Source organism: Arvicanthis niloticus, chromosome 8, assembly GCF_011762505.2.
Source record: "Arvicanthis niloticus isolate mArvNil1 chromosome 8, mArvNil1.pat.X, whole genome shotgun sequence".
In the NCBI taxonomy this organism is placed as follows: Eukaryota; Metazoa; Chordata; class Mammalia; order Rodentia; family Muridae; genus Arvicanthis; species Arvicanthis niloticus.
The window spans coordinates 36,931,996-36,956,559 of NC_047665.1; the positions used below are offsets into that span (position 1 = coordinate 36,931,996).

The 24,564-nt window shown below is 44.0% G+C and overlaps 2 protein-coding genes across 2 annotated transcripts in view; one reads left to right on the forward strand and one right to left on the reverse strand.

Moving 5' to 3' along the window:
• Window positions 1-1,461: 1,461 nt before the first annotated feature.
• Mrs2 (magnesium transporter MRS2) lies at window positions 1,462-23,555 on the forward strand. Its single transcript, XM_034509774.2, has 11 exons — window positions 1,462-1,712; window positions 3,231-3,304; window positions 6,981-7,017; window positions 8,364-8,476; window positions 11,438-11,611; window positions 14,277-14,407; window positions 16,925-17,041; window positions 18,598-18,750; window positions 19,191-19,308; window positions 20,299-20,403; window positions 20,891-23,555. The coding sequence occupies exons 1-11, from the start codon at window positions 1,550-1,552 to the stop codon at window positions 20,999-21,001; spliced, it is 1,296 nt and encodes a 431-aa protein (XP_034365665.1). The 5' UTR covers window positions 1,462-1,549; the 3' UTR covers window positions 21,002-23,555.
• Gpld1 (glycosylphosphatidylinositol specific phospholipase D1) overlaps window positions 18,624-24,564 on the reverse strand; it is a 52,266-nt gene continuing 46,325 nt past the window's right edge. Inside the window, exon 25 of the mRNA XM_076939226.1 lies at window positions 18,624-18,761. Coding sequence (XP_076795341.1) covers window positions 18,738-18,761 — 24 coding nt within the window. The 3' untranslated portion in view covers window positions 18,624-18,737. The remainder of the gene's footprint in view (window positions 18,762-24,564) is intronic.

A 24,564-nucleotide genomic window follows, 5' to 3' on the forward strand; every position in this document is an offset into this window, starting at 1 on the left:
CTGCAAAAACAGCTCCTGTAACAATACTTAAATGTGACTCTCTTTTGGGAAGCCTCACTCAATATAGTCCTGGTTGGCCTGGAACTCCATACATCAGGCTGGCCTTGAACTCACAGAGATTTTTCTGTCTCTGCCTCCCAAGAGCTAGGATTAAAGGCATGCTTGTCCATGCCATGCTTGTTGTTGTTGGTTTTTTTGTTGGTTGGTTGGTTGGTTGGTTGGTTGGTTGGTTGGTAAACTTGTGCTAGGGCTAGATTCAAATCACCATACAGCCAGTGGAGAACGACCTTGAGGTTCTGATCCTAGTCCTACCTCCTGAGTGCTGGGCAGACACTTGCCTGATGTGTACAAGGTGTTCTGTTCAATGTCCTAACACTGCTTTAAAAAATTAAATAAACATACATCGGATTATTAACTTTCCCCTCTTTATTTCCTTGCTCACAATCCCCCAATGGCTTTCATTGCTTTCAGTTTAAACTCCCAACTCCTTACCATTAATTACAAGACCACGTGTTTGAACAGCTGCCAGCATTTGCCTAATGTTTATCAAAGGTCATGTCATGGTGGGGGGTGGGGGAAGCATGATGTGTTTTTTAAATAGTTATTTTTCTCGAATGAGTATTTCCTGGCACATATTTTTCAAAGATTTAGCACATTCAAGTTCTAGTGAAATAAAACTTCTATCATGTACTTTTTGTACACTCGAGGCTCTTTCTGATAGCAATGCTTAAAGTACTTCTAGCCCTCCAGTGTCTGAGCCAAACATCCATGGTCTCTTCTGGAACCCTTCCTTTTGTCCACTGCTTCCCACTATTCTACTCAATCCTTGATGCCCCGCAAGATAGAGGGTCCAGCGTTCCCATAGTGCCATGTTCATACATTAATGAAGAGAATTCTGAAACTCTTTTCTGTCTTTAGTATTGTGATGTAGACAACAAATCTATTGACACATTTTTATTTTCTTTAGGGACGGGGTGAGAGGTGTAGAGACTGATCTCAAGTAGTGCAGGCTAGCCTTACATACACTCTAGCTAAGAATGACCTTGAATTCTCGAGTGATTACAGACATGCGCCAGCACTCTACTCACTTTGGTTTTTCTTTGTTCTATAGCAAAAGCTTAACGCACTGTCCCTTCTAAGTGAGTTTTTAAACACATTAAGCTTAAATAAAACTTATTTGATTTACGAATAGTGGTAACTTCCTCATCTCCAAATTGCGCATATATATATATATATATATATATATATATATATATATATTCCAGAAAGAAGTAGCAATTCGCAGCTCCTCGAAATAATGGACACTTTCGGAGCTGAGCTACTTTGGTCTACCTTTACACTTGTATTTCCTGGCCAGTTAAGGTCGCAGTCACCGGACGCAGGAGGCGCAAGCACAGGCTGTCCACGCCTGAGCATGCGTGGACAGCAGCGCGCAGGCGTGGGACGGCTCGCGCAGGCGCGGTGTGCGATTGTTGCAGTGCGCTGATCTGCTCGAGTTCCGGCATGCCGGGCCGGCGTCTTGTCGCGGCTTCCCGGTTGCCCGCACGCCATGGAATGCCTGCGCTGCTTGCCCGGGTTGCTGCCCCGCGCCGCGCAGTCTCGGAGGGCCCTGTGTACGGCGGCTGCGCGCCTGAGCCTCGCTGCCCACTGCGGCCGCGCGACCCCGCTGCTTTCCGGGAGCCAGAAGGCGCCGAGCACACCCCGTGCTGCAGGTACGCGCGTCCCGCGGGGCCCCGCGGCCTCTGTCCCGCCTGCCCTTGGCCCCGCCGTCCTCACCTCTGCTCGGCCTAGCCAGGCTCACCCGACCCTTAGTTCCCAGGCCAGCACTGCAAGGACTTGATTGCGGTTTCTTGTTTATTGAGACAGGGTCTCCTTGTGTAGCCCAGGCTGGCCGCCAACTGACAGCAGGCCTGTCTCATCCTTCTGAATGAAGCGGTTAGAAGCTTTAACCGCCTCGTTGGCTACTTTCGTCTGTTTTGTAATTGTTTTAAAATTACCATTTAAGCGCCTCTCTCTGAGTTTGTATGTGGAGGTCAGATGACAGCTTGCTCAAGTCAGTTGTCTTAACTCAAGGCTTGGCGGCATGCATTTTGCTGGCCAGGCCATCTGCTCAGCCCGAAGTAATGGGTTTTATGACTATACTTTTATGCATACCTTTTCCTGACATCTCTCATCCTACTGGCCCTTTTACCTCCTTATGCCCCCTTCTACTTTCATGTCACAGAATTCTGTTAGGTGAGGCTTTTATTTGTTTTGAGTCGTGGCCTCACAGTAGTCCAAACTGGCTTGAAACTCGCTGTAGAGCAAAGAGCAAAGCCGATGCTGGGCAGCAGGAGCTGCAATTAACAAGAGTGGGATGTTATATTTATTATGTTAATTTCTTCTGGGCACATTTATACAATTACATAGTTGCTCTGGAATAAGGTAGGGAATTCCTAGAACTAAGGTTGAATCTGAAGCCAGTGGTGAGCATTAACCCTTGATGAAGTCTGTTCTTCAACGGTGCAGGCAGACAGCCAAGGGAGCAAAAACGCTGGGTGAAGACAGAGGAGTCTTTGCTGATGCTTTTGTCACCCAGTGGCGAAACCTGAGGACACTGTTTTCCACAAATGATTGCTCAGAAACAGTCCTGACAGGAGTGGTTTGGGGTACTTTTCTTTTTTTAATTGTACTTAAGTTTTTTTCCCAGAATGAGCTGCTGTCAGTCAACACCCCTTTCCCCACACCCAGTTCTTTTGTTACATGCTTTTGTCCATTGCTAATACTTGGGAACCAAGTGGTCTGTAAGACATAGGAACTTAATTTGTGACTCTTGTTCAGTCCCTAGAGCTTACATGGTGGAAGGAGAGAATAGACTTCTGACTTCCACAGCACTCAAACACACCCAATAAACAAATGTGAGTTGTATTTTATTACTTCTGTACAGTGCTTGGGACAAAGCCCAGGGCCTTGTGCATTTTACACAGGCACTGGTTGCCGCAGCTCCAACTGACCTTTCTAATCACAGAGAAAGCACAGACCTCAGTTAACAAGTTGTGGGAATTTAGTACATGAAAGTGGTGGGTAGGAGGAAGGCTAGAATGCTTAGCTGGGATCCTAACAGAACAAGTATTTTCTTTTTTGCACTAGGAAAAACACAAGGTGTTCCAAAGGCTCAACTGTGAGAGTTGCAGCTGACCTTCCAGGAAAATGGGTTAGCCGGGAACATTCATTCTGTCCTTTGTTCTCAGGTGATGTGCACCGGTTTAGAACTTCTGATGCCTCTCAAGCTACTTTAGCCAGCGTGGCCCAGGTGTTTGCTGTGGTGAGTACACAGCATCCGGTAACTCGCAAGTTCACAGGGTTGGAGTGGGAGAAGGAATTTGTCTTTGTGTTGTATTTGGCCAGTGACCCGTGTGCCTGACAGATTGGTCTAGAGGTACTCTTGAAGCTTTACAAATGACAGCTCAAAAGTTTTCTCCTTTTCAATACAATTAAGGTTTTGAAGTACATGTAAAGGCTTCCACCAGCAGCCAAAGTTTCTTTTCTTTTCGGTGGGGGCTGAGGGAGAACAAGTCTGATATAACTTAGACTGACTTCAGACTTGCTATGTGGTCTAGGGCGATCTTGAGCTTGTCCTCCTGCCTCCCTCTACCCTCTCAAGTTGTGGCATTCATTACAGGTGTGCTTCACTATACTATATTTTAATGCACCACCACGCCTACTGTATGCAGCCTTGGTTATCGAACCCAGGGCTTTTTGTATGCCAGGCAAGCACTCTACCAACTGAGCCACATCCCCAGCCCCAAAGCTTCCTTTGTGAACATTTCAGATTCTATGTGAGTCTGTTTAGAATCCCTTGAAAGCCATTGAAAGGCTAGGAAGATGCTGAGGAGACAGCTGAGGGCAGTGTTTGAGTTCATGCCAGGAAGGATGGTTATGAATCTAAAACTGTGAAATGATTCAGGGGGAATTAAGTGAATTAATAACACATCTCTTGTGGTCTGTGTGTGCATTTATGAAATTAGGCCCTTGGTGACAAAATGTTAGCAATAAATAACCGAAGTAAAATTGTAAATTGTTTTTGCAGCTCATTTCGTAAGCTTTTATGGTTTCCAAAAAAGTTTTAAATCTGAGCCAGACTTCCTAAGTTTATATCTCAGTGTGCTCTTTTTCCGTAAGAGGACTTAGACAAGTTACTGTGACATCTTGTACCTTGGTTTTCTCATTAATAACCAGGAATTATTGCCTTAGGTAATTAGGAGGATTAGAGTACCAAGCTGAGGTAACATCACTGAATGTTAAGATGCTCATTTGTGAAGGAGAAATAGACATGCTTTAGGAGCTGAAGATATGGCTAAGCACCTGGGGCTCTTTCAGAGGACATGACTTTCACTCTTGGCACCCACACCTAGTGGTTCGCAACCCCATCAGCACCGCTCCAGGGGTCAGACACCTTCCTCTGTGCTCCAGAACACATACAAGCACACACACAGACCCGTTCAGTAAAAACGAAAACAAAAAGCTAAGTCACCTACTTTTTTTTTGGGGGGGGGGGGTGAGACAGGGTTTCTCTGTGTAGCCCTGGCTGTCCTGGAACTCACTCTGTAGACCAGGCTGGCCTCGAACTCAGAAATCCGCCTGCCTCTGCCTCCCAAGTGCTGGGATTAAAGGCGTGAGCCACCACTGCCCGGCCATCACCTACTTTTTACTGGAAAACTCACAAACCCCGCGAATGGTGCCTCAGATACAGTGGTCATCCAGCGCGTGTTATTCTTTACAGATAATCTGGGTTTAGTTAATATTAGCTTCGGAGAAAACTTTAAGACATAGTTTTACTGTGTAAGCCTCATTGCCTGGCCTAGAGCACTCGGGATCCTCCTGCCTCTGCTTTTCAAGTGCTAGGATTGAAGGAACGTACCACCATGCCCAGCTAAAGAACTTTGGTTGGTCTTGTTTTTTGTTTTTCTTCTTTCCTTTCTCTGTATAGACCAGACTAGCCTAGAACACAGAAATAGGCCTGTTTTTGCTTCCTGAGTTCTGAGATTAAAAACATATGCCAGCACCACCTGGCTAGAACTTTTCTTTATGGACAATATAAACTAAGAGGCATCTCAGAGTTGCTTATTTGGGGTTTGTTTGTTTGTTTGTTTTTGCTTTTCATTATTGTTTGTGTTTGGTTTTGTTTTGCTTTGCATTTTGAGCAGTCTCTTGACTAGACTGAGCTATAAAACTCAGTGTTAGTCTAAGATAACCTTATACTAAGGACAGTCATACTGCTTTGGCCTCCCAAATGCTAGGATTACAGTCCCAAGGCACCTTGCCAGTTTCTGCAGAATTACTTGGAAAGTACTTACTCTTAGTTTTCTGGGATTGTTCCACAATAGAATCAAGGCCACTGATTCTCAGGTAGGCAGGAGACCAAGGCAAAAGGATGTGAGTGTGAGGCCAGTCTGGACCACACAGTCATTAACCCCCTTCCCCAAAAGGATACAAAGTCAGATGATGACTGAAAGAAAGTTCTTTGTAGGCAAAATAAATTTCTTCCAAGACCACAAATAATCAATTGTTTCTATTGAAAAGAATGAAATGCAAAAATGAGGTGGTTACAAAGTAACCATTTTAAATGTTAGTTTATATGATGTCTGTCAGAAAAGGATCTCACTAAAGAAAATTTCAAATATCAAAATATCAAAATTTAAAAATAATATGTTTTGGTAGAAGTTTGAGTTACAGGAACACTGAAAGATACCTTGTAAGTTATTATTGGCATAGTTTCCTCTAAAAATTTGTCAAATCCTGTGATTTACATGGTTTATAAATTTTCCTATTTTCTGCAGTGAGTACATGTGTTTCAGAAATCATCCTAAGGCAAGCCAGTCAGTATTATACAGACAGAAAGCTTTTAATAAAAGTTGAACCACCCTGGATTATGGTGGTGCACGTAATTCTAGCACTCAGGAGGCCAAGGCAGGCAGATTCCTGTGAGTTCAAGGCCACCCTAGTTTATAAAGGAAGTTCTAGGACAGCCAGGGCTACGCATGGAGAAAACCTGTCAAAAAGAAAAAAAGAAAGAAAAAACCTTGACCGTGGTGTTTCCTGCTGCTTCTGTCCTGTGGATGAGATCTTTCTCAGGAGAAACAGGCTGACGTATGAGTTGTAGGGTTTGCTTCAATTCTGCTATCATAGCATAAATTGTTTTCAAAGCTGTAACCTAGTGTCTCTGTGTCACCACAACCCCTGCTTGGGTTGTGTTTAGTTTAAGTAGAACAGCCTATGTGTTCACATTTGACACCTGCAACCATGACTGCAGTAGCATACAGAAAGTGTTCATCTCCTGAGCAAAGGTACTGTGGCCCAGTGTGTGCTGGGACTGCTGCAGCACCTCTTCTGTGTGTCTCAGTTCATTCTACAGTGCCTGCCACAGACTTCTTAACTCTGAGAAGACATTTGGTTTCGTGAGACAGCCACACTCAGCAACAAGGCCAGAACAGTGTCTTGTTTCCACTGAGTGACATCCCCAACCCAAAGGATCATTGTCAAGTCCTTTTCCAGCCAGAGTCCTTGAAGTCATCCGAGGCTTTCCTAGCCTGCTAACTGATAACTCAGGTGTAGATGAATTTGCAGAAGAGCACATGAGGTCCATGGCTTACAGTTCCCATGTCTCCTGGAAACTCGCTTCCAGGGTACCCCACAATTAACATGGCAAGGTTTAAGATCATGTCCAGCCAATGCCATCACTCACAAAACCATTGGTACCCAAAGCAAGGTTATCTAGAGACAGAACTTACTTTTCATGAGTGGATTTCTTGAGGAACCAAGATAGAAAGTTAGTCTATCAAGATTATATTAGCAAGGAAATAAAAAAATAGGGATTTTTCTTCTGACTTTTGCCGATATGATTTATAATTGCATTTCAATGTTTTAAGGCTATTTCTCAGCACATAAAAATACACTACATTGAGATTAAATTAATACTTGTTTTTATCATCTATCTTTAGACAAAGTTTGACAAAGAAGGAAACGTTACCTCTTTTGGTGAGTATCTTTATCAATGGATTAGTGAAGTTGGTAAAAAATTGGAAATTGTAGTGTTAGTACAGTGTTCTTTGTGATTGCCGCTGCAGGAGCCCCTTGGACTCCCAGGATACCTAAAGAGTGTTTGCAGTAGAGCTGACTGTGGAACTCTGCTGTCTTCCCTCCCGGTTCTTCTGTCAGTCTCCTTTCCACAGCCCTTTGTGTTCATTGTGAAACAGGTTTAAAGTAGAGTTACGCACCACCCCAACCCCACCCCATCACTACAGTAGAAAGGAAGTGTGGGGTACTGAGTGGCTTAAGACTCCAGTTTCACCTCTCCCTGTAGCCCTATGGTCCTGTTCATCCTTGCTTATGTCCTTGTGCTTCTCCCAGAGCCTCTTTCTTAAGCTGTTCTGCTTATGGCTTTATTGGAGGTGTGGTTTGACACAAAAATATACATGCTGCTGTCTCCAGCCTATCACAAGTTTCTCTCATCTACTATATTCTTAGCTAGTATATTTAGTTTTCAGATAGGAGGATCTTCTGTGAATATTGACTTATTTTGGTTTTTATCTGTCTAATAATAAATTACCAAATTCAACTTATTCACAGATTCAAAACCCTGACTATGATGCTATAGTGGTAAAAACAGAAAATATAGGGGCTAGAGAAATGTCTTAGCAATTAAAAGCACTTGTTGCTCTTGAAAAGAACCCAGGTTCAATTCTTAGCATCCACATAGTAGCTCACAACCATCAGTAACTTTAGTTCCAGGGAATCCAGTGTAGCATTCTGGCCTCCACAGGCACCAACATGTGATAACACGGTTATATGTGTAGACAAACACTCATATATAGAAATAAATCTAAAAAACTAGTTGATGAAATTTATGTTCAAGAAAAAAAATAAACGACTGTCAGCTAGAGATGTAGCTCAGTTGGTTGAGGCTTGCCAAAAATACAGGACTACGTAGACTGACTCAGTCCCCAGCAATAATGGTGTGCGTTTGAGGTCAGTCTTCAATTTTTAAGGATTTTTAAGGAGTTCAAGGTCAGGCTGGGATGTGTGAAATCCTGTCAGAGAAGAAGACTATGTCCAAAGGTAAAAATTGCTTCGGTAGGTTCTTCTCATACTTGCTTATGGTTTTTATTTTGGTCCCCAGTGCGCTGCTGAGCACAGTGAAGTATCACAGAAAGGAAGAGAGGGGAGAACTTGAGTTCACATGAATCTGCTTTTACTGCTAGAATGGGTGTTAAAGCCTCTCTCAGCCTCTGTGTGACAGTGACAGGACTGCACTGATGAGGTGGGGACACTGTAGCAGCCCATGCTCCTTAGGTCAGTGGTTTCACCCATTCTGTTTCTTATAGAGAGGAAGAAAACGGAATTATACCATGAGCTAGCACTGCAGGCCAGAGACTTGAGGTTTCAGCATGTGATGAGCATCACTACCAGGAACAACAGGATCATCATGAGGATGGAGGTGAGGGCCGCGCTGCCGTGCTCCCAGAGTCCTGGCCACATGCTCAGTATGTGGGTTCAAAGAAACTCTGCAGAGCTGGGGCAGTGGTGCATGCCTTTAATCCCTGCCTACCCCATCCCCACCCCCCACCCACCCCCCACAGAGGCAGGCAGATCTCTGAGTTCAAGGCCAACTTGGTATACATAGCAAGTTCCAGGACAGCTGAGGCTATATAAAGAAACCCTGTCTCAAGTGAAAAGAGACAGACAGACAGACAGACAGACAGACAAGCTTTGGAAGGACATGGTATTTTTGTTACTGAATGCATTATAAGGGAAGAACTCATTTTGCATGGATTGTGTTATATATTCATTTGCTCTTTTGGGTTGGGAAAATTCTGACTGTGGTCTTTGGCCTTTGAATCTCATTTGTAGTTTCTGAAATGACACAAGCTTGATATTTATTTATTCATAAAGATAGGGTGTTGTGTGGCCAAAGCTACCTTGAGCTTGCTATGTAACTAAGGATGAGGCTGATCCCTGATCATACTGCCTCTGCCTCCTCAGAGCTGAAGTCATAGGTGCAGGCTGCCACAGGAGCCAACATAGATGGCTCCATTAGTATCCTGCGAGGTAAAATTACAGTATAGCCTTAGCTACCAAGAAGCATCTGCTTTTTCATGCACACTAGAAATGCCTGTTGAATCTTTTTTTTAAGGAATTATTTATTCATTGTATATATATGACTGCACAGTAGTTATTTTTAGACATATACCAGAAGAGGGCATCAGATCCCATTACAGATGGTGTGAGCCACCATGGGATTGCTGGGATTTGAACTCAGGACGGACCTCTGGAAGAGCAGTCAGTGTTCTTAATCACTGAGCCATCTCTCCAGCCCCATCTGTTGAATCTTAAAACCTTGGTTTACATTTGTATCTAACACTTTCTAAAAATCATCACACTTCACCTGCCTACTCAGAAGTAGTGCATTCAGTTTCTTTAGTGATTCAGTTAACATGGACCTCCATGTTTGGACCTGTATAAGCATGTGGTCCTGAAACAAATGAGAGACCATCAGAGGTGCTGAGCCCTGAAGTGCATATGAACTGCTTTTTACATTTATCTTTGATCAGATTTTTTGTCCTTTAATCTAGTTTAATCAAAATTACCACAACAGAAGCAATCTGCTCCCAAATGATTTTTTTCTCTAGAAAATACTCCTTGCTCTTGTTATCAAGAACACTTCTAAACACCAGACAGTGGTGGTGTACACCTTTAATCCCAGCACTTGGGAGCCAGAGGCAGGTGGATTTCTGATTTCAAGGCCAGCCTGGTCTACAGAGTGAGTTCCAGGACAGCCAGGGCTACACAGAGAAACTCTATCTCGAAAACCAAAACCAAAAAAAAAAAAAAAAAAAAAAAACAGCAACAAAAATAAACACTTCTAAACAGTATTTCTTTGAAGTGCACATGAGATGAAGTAAGCTAAACAGGATGTTAAACTGTGGGACCCAAATGGTGGATATGCTATACTACACGGATGGATGGATGGATGGATGGATGGATGGATGGATGGATGGATGGATATATAGGTAGGTAGATAGGATAAATAGAAGACTATGCTACCCAGGTAAATATGTAGGTAGACAGGTAACACTATATAACCTCTCAACTTTTTGTATGAATATTTTCATAGTTAAATGTTGAAAGGTAGTTATTAAAAAGATCAGTCCATATATCTATGTCATGAAAGTCACAAACTATCAAATCTTTTATTATCCCACCTTTTTTTTAATGTATTGTAACTTTTAATTTTTGTTTGATATGTAAGGGTGCTTTCCCTGCATTTATATCTGTGTACCACATATAGTGCCCTTAGAGGCCAGTAGAGGGAATCAGATAACTGGAGTTACACTGGTTGTGGGACACCATGTGGGTACTAGGAACCAAACCTGTGTCTCCTAGAACAGCCAGTTCTCTTAACCATTGAGCCATCCCTTATATGTAACCCTGGCTATTCATACCTGGTTAGAAATTTTTCTAATTTTATACCATCCAAAATTCAAGTTCCAGGGGATCTGATGCCCTCTTCTGACTTCCACAGGCATCAAGTACACAGTTGGTACATATATGTATACTCAGACAAAACACACATAAAATGAGTAAGCAAGCCTGTCAGCTGGAGCTGTTGGCAAAGCAGCTGTATGTAGGGCTGGGTAGGAGGGTTCAGAGAAAGAGTGAGGATGTCCGGAGAAGGAACAAACAGGCCTAATATGATTTGGGCTGGTATCCACATAAAATATAGAAGGGGGATGGAAAGTTACATTGTTGAGTCAGCTCTTCTAAGTCACAGGCTTAGTAATGGGATCTGCAAGTTTATTTTGTTCTCTTTAGATAGCAGTCTTCATACCTCAGCTCCCAAGTACTGGCATGCAAGCGCTGGCCTCTCCTCCCTCGATGAACTGCCTGAGTGATCATTTTAGGGAACTTTATCTTTCACTCTTTCCCTAGTTTTTCATGCATGTCCTGGCAGATGCCTTGCTTTGGGGTTGGATTTTTTTGAGATGGTTTCATGTCCACCAGGCTGACTTTGAACTTGCTCTATAGCTGACCACGTCTTTGAACATCTGTTTTCCTCCACCTCCCAGCTGCTGGGATTATGGGTATATATCTGTGCCACACCAGGTTGGAGTGTTAATAAATATCTAATCTATGTAAGCCTGGGTCTTATGAGAGCAGCTTAGATTACCAAGGCTTACATACATTTGAATTTTTTTCCTTTATTAAAAAAAAAAACTTAATTTTATTATTATTTATTTATTTTTAGAAATGAGTATTGATTTGGTTTAGTTTTAGTCCAAAATTAGTAAAATGAACTCAGTTTTATGAACTTGCTTTTTCCTCCAGCTTGATAACTTGCATCTGTATGAATATGTGTATATATGTGTGTACATATGCGTTCTTTCTCTTGCTTTTTCAGTATTTAAAGGCTGTGATTACTCCAGAGTGTCTTCTGATACTAGATTATCGGAATTTAAATCTGGAGCACTGGCTGTTCCGGGAACTGCCATCACAGCTGTCTGGAGAAGGTCAGCTCGTCACATACCCATTACCGTTTGAGTTCCGAGCTATTGAAGCACTCCTGCAGTATTGGGTAAGCCTGATCTGATGTCATGTCTGGAGCTTGGTTTAGTTTCAAATGACTGGAGTGTGAAGACTGCTAGGAAAAGCATCAGCTCAGAACACCCAAGACCAAATTCTCAACACAGAGGACATTTATTTGCCCCAGAGGTTCAAAAGACAGGGAATAAGAGACAAAGACAGGAGATAGAGATAAGGGAGAAGGGAAAGGGAACAGGGAGAGGGAGGAGGAGTATTTGTCCAGGAGGAAGACAAAGGACTGCCTGTGGATAGACAGGAAACAGACATGGCACGTAGAAAAATGGCAGTATTTTATAAAGGTAAAAGGGGAAACCCTGTGTTAGGATGAGGTGTTTAATTTTAATTGGACATGTTAATTAGGTGAGCCAAAGGGGGCTTTTGACTGCTGGACTTCAATACCTTGATAGCTGGACCTTGGTGGTGTCCAGGTAAGGGAATGGGCCTTGGTGGCTAGCTTTAGGCTTGTAATCTAACAGTTTTTAGCAAGGCAGAGGGAATGGAAGAGAAGGGCAAGGTCTGCCAGAGCCTTGTTCGACAGCATGGCCAGAGTCCCTTCAAAGGCAAGTTAGTATTGATTATTTCAAAGCCGATTTCCCCAGCCACATCAGAATCACTTGTAAGGCTCCTCCAAGGACAGAACTTCATTTTCCAACTTTATGACCCAAGTCTTTATGAACTAAAGACTCTTAAGAGGAAACTGAGGAAGTACATTTCAGATTGGCTCCCTTTTATACACTTCTGTGTTTTTCACTTTTTTGTTTGTTGGATTGGGATCCTGCTGTATATACACCAGACTGGCCTTGAACTAAGGTGGTCCACCTGCTTCATCCTCTGTAGTGCTGGGCGTACAGGTGTGTAGCACCACACCTGTCTACACTTTCAAGAACCATATCATGGGATGAGTATTCAAGAGACCTTAGGATGTATGTCGATCCCTCAGCACCTTTTGCTTCATTCTTCAAAGTAAACTGTGTAATACAAGTGCTCACACGTGAACATTGGTCACATGGTCCTCTGTTTAAAAGAGCTCAAGGAGATGCCTCTTGTTTGGTACCTAGACAGGAGTGGCAGTTCTTCTAATGACCCCTGCCCCGTACGTCAGTAGTCACTGGATTCCTAAATGCTCAGGAGAGACTGAGTGAACCTGGTACCCCTCTCTGTTACCTGCTTGCTTTAATGAGGGAAGAGATGGTTTTTCTCTGCTGGTGTTACAGGAACAATAGCACAGTCAGATGGTGCGTGACAGGCTGGTCTGACTCAGGACTTCATAGTGTGGGGACAGATGTTGTCAGCTGTGGAGAGAACAGAGGGAGCTCAGCCACTTGGTGTAAAAGTTCTGGCCTGTGACATGGGGTCCCCAGAAGATTTTTTTCTGATCGAGCACTACAGTATCAAGCCAGCCATCCCCTCAAAGGATCCATTCAAATCAAAGGGAACCCCCTCAACCCACTTGGACCGTGACTAGGAGCAGGAGACCTCACAAGGACCTGGAGTGGGATCCTAGCCTTCCAGTCATACCAGGTCCAGCCCTTGCTGGCCAGAGGGTTGGTGTCTCTTTAGGATAGTGAAACAGTAAGTCTACCTTAATTTCCCACTCTGGGTCTTCTGAACCTAGAACTAGATCCTGTTAATACAGAATAAAAGAGTGTAGCAAGCTGATGTAAACCCTGATTATGGGCTGCAGCTCCAAGTCAGATGACTTGTGTCTGAGTTAAAACAGCATGTAGTCGCATTTGTAGTCCTAATTCACCTACTTAATTCTGTTAGTCATGTGTCCTTTGCCAGTCAGTGTGGAGGTATTTTGATCTTAACCACTATCCTATTATCAGTTCGTTCTGTGGATTATCAGCCATGCTTGTGTTTAAGGAAAGCATACTTTGGACTCTAGAGTGATTTAATGTGTCTTTTTAAAAGTCCAAGTGACGCTTCCAAAGCCTGGAATTACAGGCGCATGATAGTATATCCAGTTTATTCCGTGCTGTGGATCTGACCCAGGACTTACTTCATGCATGCTAGGCAAGTTCTCTGCCACCTGACCTACATCTCTAGCCCAAGTTTCAGTTGTTAAAAAACTGTAGTCCATAGAAATTTTGAGCTATGCTCTGTTTACAGAAAATTTAGCTCTAACCAATGTGAAATGCAGGTTTTGACATTTTAGATTTATCTTATATGTATTATATATGTTTGTGTAGCTGGGGCGGGGGGGGGGGGGTGCCAGTAGAGGCCAGGGGCATTGGATCTCCTAGAGTCAGAGTTACACATTTGTGAGCTGCCAGGCATGAGCTGTGGGAACCAAATTCTGATCTTCAGGAAGAGCAGGAAATGCTCTTAACCCCTGAGCTATCTCTGCAGTCCCCAGGATATCAGGTTTTTGTTTTAACAATTCTATCCCTAGTCCTTTCATAGCAGCTGTCTATAGAGGAAGACTATTGTGAGAGTTAATCCAGAGCCGGTGACAGTATTGCATGTTGCTCTTCCAACCCAGGAGATGTGGCTTTTGATTCATCTATAGATGGATGTTCTAGCAGGGGCCTTATTCTGAAATGCTGTCAGGTTTTTTGGCTAGTACAAATGTCTGTGTTTAATCAGAGGCTTCACTGATCCTAAGTTCTAAAAAGGTTGTTTTAATTCTTATGAAAGGCCATGTTGTTATCTAGATCAACACCCTTCGGGGGAAACTAAGCATCCTGCAGCCGCTGATCCTTGAGACCCTGGATGCATTAGTGGACCCCAAGCACTCTTCTGTTGACAGAAGCAAACTGCATGTCCTACTCCAAAATGGCAAAAGGTAAATCTGGGTGGCTCGGCAAGCTGGAAGTTAGAGACACAGATACCTTCAGCTTCCATCTCGTCAGTGTCTACAGAGAGATGGCTACCATAAATTCACATGTGAAACTAGTGTGGTTCTTGTTTATGAATGATAACAGCTTTCCACGCTGTACCCAGGGTGTCAGCATCAACATACTTTGTTTTCTTTTGGGGAGGGGACTCCAGGGAGGATGAGACCTACTTTATTACTTATCCCAGTCTGACCTTGACTTCAGTGAAGCTTGGACTTGCTGCAATCTCCTGCCTTAACCCCCTCAGTGCTAGGATTTAGTTTTTATATGAAAATAGTGTGTTTATTTTTTTAAGTGGTATCGGTGGGAGATTGAACCAAAAGGAGCACAGAATCTAATGTTGTTCAGAAAGATACTGCACAAAACATCTGTCATCCTGTTCAGTTGTTGGTGCTGTCTTTATTTTGATAACAAATTCATTGATCTAAATCCAAATTCATTTATCCCCCACTCAAAGGTCCATGTTCATTTTCTAACATCATAACTTATCCAAGGATTTAATTTTTGTCTTAATCAATTTGTGTCATAGTTTAAATAAATATACTCTGAGAGTCGTACTCCCCAACTGTCGTTGAATTTTTAACACTAAGGGCTGTGGCTGTGGCTAGCTCAGTGGCACGTGCCTTCCTTATGTATGAGGCCCCACCCAGCACCACATTAAAATTTGCCGTGAGTGGGAAGGGTGTGATTGTTAGAGAGCTGGCTTAGAGCTTAAGTGCACCTCTTTTACCCTCCACCCTTGCCTTTTGCATGTACCCTGTCACATGGTAAGTACTGAGAACCAAACTGACGTTCTCTGGGACAGCAGTGTGTGTCCTTAACCACTGGGCCATCTCTCTAACCATCACACTCCTCCCCCTCAGGTCAAATTTTAGCTGTCAGTGTTGAATATTTTTCTGTGTGCTGAGGATTGAACTCTAGGCTTCATATACACAAGGTAAGCACTCAGCCACTGAGCCATAGCCACAGCACTTAGCTTAAAGTTTCAAGAAAAGTTGGAGAGTACAAATCTCAGTATATTTATTTAAATTATGACACAAATTAACTTAGGTGGTTAGGTTTGGTGATAAGCACCTTTGCCTGCCAAGCTATCTCACCAGCAGAAAGCCAAAACAAAACAAACAAACTAACCGTGTGTGTGTGTGTGTGTGTGTGTGTGTGTGTGTGTGTGTGTGTATAAAATTAGTTTTTATTAAATTTTTATTGGTGGGAGAATATATGTATATGTGTGGAAGTCAGGAAAGCTTGTTGGAATTGGTTTTCTCCTTCCACCATGTAAATCCCATGAATTGATTATAGGTCATCAGGTTTTCCAATAGGCACCCTGACCTTCTTGACCCTTCTTACTGGCCCTAGTTTAAAACTAAAATTAATGTTTGTTTATTTTATGTGTATGGTCGTTTTGCCTGCATATACTTAAGTGTGTACCATGTGTGCCTGGTGCCAGAGAAGTTCAGAAGGCATCAGATCCCCTGGAGTTGAGGTACAGATGACTATGAGTCATCATATGGGTGCCAGGAGCCAAACCTGGATCCTCTGCAAGGGCAGTGTCTTCTGAACTGCTCAGCCATCTATTCCTTAAGCCTCCATTCTCAGTTAAAAATTTAAAAGGCCTTGTTGTTTGTGTTGTTGATCCAGTGTTGGAGTATTTTTATCAGTTAAGAATATCTAAGCTCCTAGCTGGAGAGATGGTTCAGTGGCTAATACTCTTTCAGAGGCCCTGAGTTCCATTCCCAGCACCCATATCAGGTGGCCCACAACCACCTGTAACTCCAGCTCCAAGAAGCCAACACTCTGGCCTCAGTAGGCACACACAGACACATAAATATAAGTAATTTTTTAAAAGAATGTGTAAAGCTAGGTATGGTACGTCACATGTAGTCCCAGCACTCAGCAGTCTAAAGCAGGAGGATTGCCTCAAATTGGACACCATCCTAGGCTACAGAGTGAAACCTCTCAAAAAGCAGTAGGGCCATGGGTGTAAGTAATCTGAAAGAGCCTTTGCCTGTCATGAATAAGGCCGTTGATTCACCCTTCAGAATTACACGAAAACTGAATGGTCTGTCCAGCCCTTCCTGTGTGACTCTCACAAGCAAGATTACAAACCACTTCTCTGACCTCTTTTTCTTACCTGTAACCTCCCTTCCCCCATAAACCCCCTCAGTTTGCCTCTTCAGCCATCCTCTGACCTGATTCAGCAGAGTCCTTAGCTAAGCGTAATACCCATGTGTTTTACCTTAGCCTTAAGTCTCTAGAATGCATAACCTTGAAAGCCACCAAACTTGTGTATATAGAGAGAGTTGTATAATTTTACTGATTTGTTTGGTTTTGGGAATGGTTCATTTGCATTATTAGTGAAATGTTTCTTACCATGTACACTGATAGGTTGATTACTTATCTACACACCTACAGTGAAACGATGCATGTTTATGCTGCTGACCTCTACCTTGTAACTATTCTTACAGTCTCTCTGAGTTAGAAACAGACATTAAAATTTTCAAAGAGTCGATTTTGGAGCTCTTGGATGAGGAGGAGATGCTGGAAGAACTCTGTCTAACCAAGTGGAGCGACCCACATGTCTTGTAAGTGGAGCCATGTTGCTCCTTCCTTCAGCTGAACCTGTACTTTTCTAGATAGAGAATAGGTGTTTTCATCTTTAGACACTGTTGTTGCACATGTCCCAGCTCAGTGAGTGCATTGAGTGCACATGGCATTCTAGCTGCTGGGCTGAAGAGAACATAAATACATCGCAGTTATCCCCAGGGAATGGGTCACTAAGCAGCATGTGCACAACACACAGGAAATAGTTTCCCTAAGAAGCAAAGGGCAGCAGCTGCGTGTAAGGAGGGGACGAGCCGTGCAGTGGGGATTGGAGTCTGTGAGCCCCATCTGTTATAAACACATAGCTTAAACACTTTTTCTGTTTTATAAACCTAGAAATCATTTGGTTTTTTAGAAACTGCAGAAAGCAGGTCCAAACACAGAGTACAAAACTCACTGTCTGATCTATAATTCTAGACTGCATTTAAAAGTTACCAGAGTCTACTCCAGTAGTGGGGCCAAAGCCTATAGGGAAATGCACTGTCTTAGACAGAGGCACAGCTCATGCTCTTCATCAGCTAAAAAGCAAGTCGAGGGCTAGTGAGGTGGCTTGGCCGTGAAAGTGCTTGTGAAGCATGCCGGCCTGAGCTGGAGCCCTGGAGTCCGTGTCAAAGCGAAGGCGGGCGCAACTGCACGGCTGTCCTCTGACTCCCACATCACTCACACACCATAAACAGACACATAAATAAAAGTTTTTAATTCCCCCAAGACAAAACATGCAGCCCTCTCTCCCCAACATTTAATTTACACAAACATGCCAGCGTAGAGGCACCAAGGCTCAATGCAATTCACTTTTACCAAATCTACCCTGCAGAAAAGGTGATACCATATAGTGCATTACAGCCTCAGACCATAGTCAGAGCTGTGGTACCCACACAGGCTGGAACTACACACTGTTAATGTTCAGGGAAACAGGTATCGGCAGTTAGGTCCTCTGCTCACTCATCCTGGGAGGATGAAATCAGCTACTGCTGCACTTGATTGTATTCAATATTCAAAGGGAGATGCCTTTTTTAAATGTGTATAGGTGTTTTGCCTACATGTATGTCTAAGTACCGATTGTGTGTTTCATGCCTACAGAGGCAAGAAGTGGGCATCAGATCTCTGAGAATTGGAGATTCTCAGATTACAAATGGCTAGGAGCCACCATGTGGGTGCTAGAAATCAAACCCAGGTCATCTGGACAAGCCTTAACCCTTGACCACTGAGACATCATCCAGCCCCAGGAAATGCTCTTTTCAGTTTAATCTGGGTTCCCTTGTGTCCATCGTGGCCTAGGGTTTGCGCTTTCTCATCAGCACTCGTAGTTTCCAGCCACTGAGGACACGATTACATGAGTCTTTTGGATTGAGGGCATGGGCACAGTGGTTGGAACTCCGCTGAGTAGGGTGCAGTGCACCATGCTTAGGATCAGCTGACATAGCTTCTCACAAATGGGACGAAGTCACCACAGGTGAGACGAGGCTAGCTCTCTGCCTGGTGGCTGATGTTGGGGAGTCAGTATGTGTTTGTTGACTGCCGACCGACCATCCTGCAGTGAGAAGAGCAGCACTGGGATTGAGCACGCAGAGGAGATGGAGCTGCTGCTGGAGAACTACTACCGCCTGGCTGAGGACCTCTCCAACGAGGCGCGGGAGCTGCGGGGCCTGATCGACGACTCACAGAGCATCATCTTCATCAACCTAGACAGGTCAGGACGCCCTAAGGTGGGAAGGACTGCGGTTAGGAAGAAGTCACGCCATCACATCTGGGGCTGCTCCATAGTGGGCTTTATTAGTTACCTAAGGCCTGGCTAAAGCACTGAAGGAATGAACGGTTTCTTTGGACTCACAGTGTGAGGGATGTCATGGGACAGAAACTTGAAGTAGCTGGTCATATCCGAGTCAGGAACCAATGAGGTGAGTGCTGCACTCAGCTCACTTTCCTTTGTGTGCCATCCAGGTCCCCAGCCAGGGAGGGGTGCCACCTCAGTTAAGAGGTTTGTTTCTATGGTGATTCCAAACTTTGTCAGGTTACAATATTAACTATCACAGGAGTTCCTTTTGAAGGTGAAGAGTGACCCCACAGGCCGTCCCTCGGTTTTGCTGGATGTGGGTGTGTGCTGGTCTGAGTGGGTTGTTTTCTCTCCAGCCATCGCAATGTGATGATGAGGTTAAATCTGCAGCTGACCATGGGAACCTTCTCCCTTTCACTCTTTGGACTAATGGGAGTTGCTTTTGGCATGAATTTGGAATCTTCTCTTGAAGAGGTAAGAATGCAACTCTAAATAGCTCACAGGATTTTATCTTATAATGTTTAAATGATCAGATTTGTTGGAAGTATATTTGTTCCCTTTCTCATTGCTGTGACAAAATACCTGGCAAAGGCAACATAAGGAACAAAAGGTTCATTGTGGCTCACAGTTTAAAGGAGTCACAACCCATCATTGCAAGGGAGGCAAAGTAGCAGAGCAGAAGGCATCTATCTGGTCACATGTCCGAAGTCAAGAAGCAGCTGACTCTCCCTCTCTAGAAATACCCTCCCATAATTCAACTCTGGAGTGATTCCAAATCTAGTCAAGCTGATGATGAAGATGTCATATGAACACAGGCTATAACTCACTTAGAAGTTGGGCAGTTACTGTTGGCCCCTGTGTGCTATTTCCTAGAACATGTACGTACACGAGAGAAGCTGACTAACACAGCCAAACTGTGAGGCAGTGGGAATAAGGGATTTTATTTTAGTTGTGTGTGTCTGGCTCTGTACCTGGGAGTTTACATATGTAGGGTTTGTTTGATGCAGTTTCCACGATTCTATAAAACAGACATATTTTCCCTACTTTGCAGATGAGAAAATAGAGCTTCAGGAAACTTAAGTTGCAGATCTATAAAACAAGAGGATTTCAACCCAAAGATGAATTCCTTTCTGATCCAGGTGTGGTGGTGCACACCTGCAGAGCCAAGTCTTTGGTAGGGTGTGGCAGTAGGATCTCCAGAGCCCAGGAATTCAGGGCCAGCCTGGGCTACAAAGCAAAGCCTGGCCTTTACAGCATTTTCTGATAGTTGTGTTATGCATAGTCCTAGGTGCAAAAGAACTCAGTTATGGGGCAACTGAGGAGTAACCCTGTTCTGGCCGTAGTCTTTGGGCTTTACTGCAGGCCTTGTCCCTAGCCGCTTTTTATTGAGAGCTCTTCCCGTGACAGGGAGTTTGTCTGTGAGGAGCCTAACCTTTTGTGACTGGAATAAACTATTTCTTTCAGGACCATCGTGTATTTTGGCTGATTACAGGAATTATGTTTATGGGAAGTGGCCTCATCTGGAGGAGGTTGCTTTCGTTCCTTGGAAGACAGCTGGAAGCTCCTGTGGTATGGACTTGGGGCTCACAGCAGCACTGCTGGGTTCTCTGCAGTCCTGGGCTTACCTAGAGTCAGGCAGCCTGGGTTTCAGTGGTCACAGGCTTTGTAACGCTGTGCAAATTCTGCTTACTTTCCCTGTGTTAATCCAGTCCACACCATGTGTATGATGTAGACAGTTAAGTGAGGTGAGATGCTTAGCAGTGGCCAGCACAGGTAATCAGTTGGAAATGGCGTGCTTTCTGTAGGACACTGGCAGGAATCCTACACTGAGACACATGCTTGGCACTCTGCTGGGCTTTCCCATAGCTGTACTGCAATGCAGCTAGCTGGAGTGCTCTCCTGAGCGTGGGGACTGCCCCTCCTTTTCTCGCTCGTATGTGGAGTCAGCACTGCTGAAGGAAGTACACAGGCGCTGACCTGCATAGTCTTCCCTTACCCTCTGGTTAGCAGCTTCTAAGAAAAACACAAACTGAAACTTTTTTCCTGCTTTATTTAGATGGCCTCCTTACCTAAAAAGACCCTTCTGTCAGATAGAAGGATGGACGTGAAAAACAGCCTCAGGCCGGAAGGACTTGGAGCAAGCAGGACTGTCCTAGCAAGCCGCTAGCAGCAGCCTGGCAGACAAAGATTTTTATACTTCTGAAGCTATTATCACTTTCGGGGGGTGGGGGAAAGACAACTGGTGTTTAAATTATGTCTAACTAAAAATACTGTGGCATTCACAATACTAAACTTGATTACATCTTCAGAATTTGAGACAAAGAGGTTTCTTTGTAAAAGGCCAAAATCCTGTGTCCTACCAACTTTGAATACTGTTTTTATGAGCTTTTTAAAGTATAGATAATTTATTGTGAGATAGACTTATCTAGGTCAATACCATTATACATATCAAGAAGAGTGCAGCTCTGTGCTGATGGAGCCCAGAGCTTGTAGGACTTAGTTCCTATCTGTTCCTCACTCAGGGAAGAAAGTTGATAGATCTGTTAGCCTTGCAGCAAACTCTGGAATGTCACTACTTGATAGAACTTTACTTCCAGTATTTGCTTTCTTATATATACAATGAATGAAAAGGAGGTATAATTTAATGTCAACATACTTGGATTCCAATTGATCAAGATTGTTACTATTTTTTGATTAGTTATAAATAGAACTATGGGAAGTGAAGTTTTAAAGAAAGTGTTTATTCTCGTACAATTTTATAGCTGTTTTGATCATTGACTGATTTAAGAGATTGTCATGTTGCTCCCTCCCCAAGAGAAAAGTATACAGACAGCTAATGTGTTTGCCTACCTCTCAAAAGTTAGCAGATGGGCTTGTCAAACAAGAACATAGCTAATGTAGGAACTGCTGAAGCATTATCTTCCCAATCAGAAGCTCTCGTTTAAAATAAATGGCAAAGCAGGACATGGTTGGTCTACCACCTGTGCTTCCAGTCCTTGCAAGGCTATACAGCAGGAAGATTATAAAAAGTTTGAGGCCAGCCTGGGCTGCAGAGTATGTTCTAAGCCAGTGAAGGCTATAGAGTGAGTTCCAGACCCACCTGGACTCTGTCTCAAGCCACCAGGTGAGGTGGGGCAGGGAGTGCTGCTCACTGTAGAGTGTTCGCTCGCCCAGCCTGAGCAGAGCAGTGGGATCAGCCCTCTGACTGCTGCACAGGGAAGAGTCAGATCATTTATACCTACGGCTCTTACCTGAAAGTTTGAAAGCTGTCGTTCTAATAAACATTCAGCCAGCCCTTGTGTGTTCTCAGGAGGTTTCATACGGTTGTGTGCTAGAACATTACAATAACCAAAAAGTGTGCTTCCCAAAGATTGCAGTAAGGCCAGAGCAACTCTTAGCCTACAGAGTAGGAATAATGAAAAAGTGTTCCCAGCCCAGACACTGGGCATCTGATTACCCTAATAGTGTCCCACAAGGATTGCTGGGTACTTCAGTGATGGAAGTAAAAGATGCTTCTGCAGTAGAAAACAGAAGCTCCCCTCCTATGTGGGGCTGTGAGAAGCTGATTGGCAGCAGAGCTGGCCTGGTGTCCCAGCCATGAGGCCCCTTCAGGCCTCTGGGCGAGATGCTGGAATGTGAGTATGGAAACTGTAGCAGCTGAACCCTTGACAGCCTCGAGGATAGTCTTTGATGATGCCCAGATTTCACACCCTCTTCAGCACACAGAGCACTGCACTGCTGTGGAGTCTTACTCCGTGAAGAATTGAAGTCCATTTGATCCCAGGTCAGACAGGGCTGAATCTCATTTTTCCTTGTAGTGTTAGTTTATGAGCTTAAATACAGTAAATGTCTTGATTAGTCTTGTTCCTCTTAGCAGAGGGACAAAATGTAATTACTTTGCCTCAGATAAGAGGATGGAACTGGTAGTTTGTAAAAATTTTAAAGGTGGTTATGTTGGGTAGGGTTTTTAAGTGAAACTGCTTCTTAAAGGAAATGTAAAATATCAAATACTGAATTTTATGATTGAGCAAGTAGTCACTCATCGAGTGTGAGCAAAGAGGTGTGATACTTTCTGTCCTTAGGTTCAGAGCCTCTGAGCCAGTGTGGGCAGAGCAGAGGTCATCCTATGAAGTGATTCCTGACAACAGACTGTGGAATAGCTAAACAGCTCACACTGATAGGCTGCTGTGTGGTGGTATCCAGGAGCTGCACTCAGCTCCATTTCTTGGAATGGCTGCACTGAAGCTGCATTTGAGCTTTAGTGTGGTAACTTCAGTAATGGCCAAAGAGGTTATCTAATAGAAGGATTGCAATGGGGTTAGAGACCTGAGCTCTATTCCAGAGTTGTCATTCCAACTTCATAGTCTGGAACAATAAGGCATAAAGCAATTCTAATCTTGAAGCCTTGAAAATGTATAGAGAAAGATAGAAAACCAACATGTGAATGTCTGGTGTGTCTTGCGGTAAAGATCAGGAAGTGTATCAGAAGGCTGCTTTAGCTCAGCTCTCTCAGTCACTTAAGCATTGTGGGGCTGATTCTTAGAACCAGTTAGTGCTTGGAGGAAGGAGATTGTAATTCAGCTGTTGAGGATAATGTGCAGACTGCTAATATTTTCTCTGTATCAGGTTTTTCTATATTCTTTAGGTTGACCTTCAAAAGTGGGTGTAGCATTTACTTTGTCACAGAGAAGTCGATATATTAAGTATCCTTTCAACTTGAAGATATGTTTGGATTTCTGTCTATAAGCTTCAAGCTTTCTTTACCTGATGCCTGTTACATGCTATGCTCAGACATTGAGCGAAAGACAAATCCTGTGGCCATGTTTAGACAGGCTCTTGTCCATCCATTACAGAGCAAAATCACTGGCACTTTGTGGCTAGAGCATCAGCAGGGGTTGGGGGAGCCCCTGCCTACTGTGCACAGGCTCTGGGGTTAGCCTTGCCTTTTACATTTGCTGATTTGCTATCCCTGTACCAAAACGATGACCCTTCTGCTGGCTGTGTTCTTGAGATAGATTGAACCACTAATTAAACCAAAAGTCCCTTTGTGCTCCCTGCTGTGCCTTAGGGGGCTGTGGAGTACACACTCATAGCAGCTGGTCTGGAGCATGAGCTGTGCCTTCCTTCCGGGGTATTTGTGCCTGTCCTGTCCCTCCTCCTCCTCTGTTGTGAGCCATCTCAGTGGAGTTGATTCTCCTTGGTCTCTTCCTCATTCTCTCTGCAGAGGGATCTCTCTCTCTGAGTAGGAGCTGTCACTGTCATCATTTCCCTCACCATTTGGTATTGTTCCTAGGATCAGAAGGAATGCTATCTCCCTTAGGTGACACAGAACCAGCTAGTCACTGTTTGCAGGTATATGTGCTGGCAAATTTCTCCTGAAGCCACACTGTGGGGCTGGCACAGAGAAGCTACCCTAAAGAACAGCCCAAGAACAAGTGAAGCCAAAGCCTACTTCCCACTGAGTCCCTTGCTGGTCCTTCATGGTCACCCTGGGCTCAGGCCACACCACACCTTTCTGCTTGTTAATGCAGCTCGCAGCCTAGCACAGCAAAGCCCCAGCACTCTGTAAGACTTAAAACCACAGTGGTGAGAAGCAGCCGGCTCCAGACTTCTGTGAGGCGTGAGACAGCTCATCAATCCTCAGTGTCTAGAGTTGTCCTCCACAGTATAAAATGTGAGCTGAGATCCACAGTGAGGAGGGACCAGTGTAGCTCCTTCCCCACACCCCTC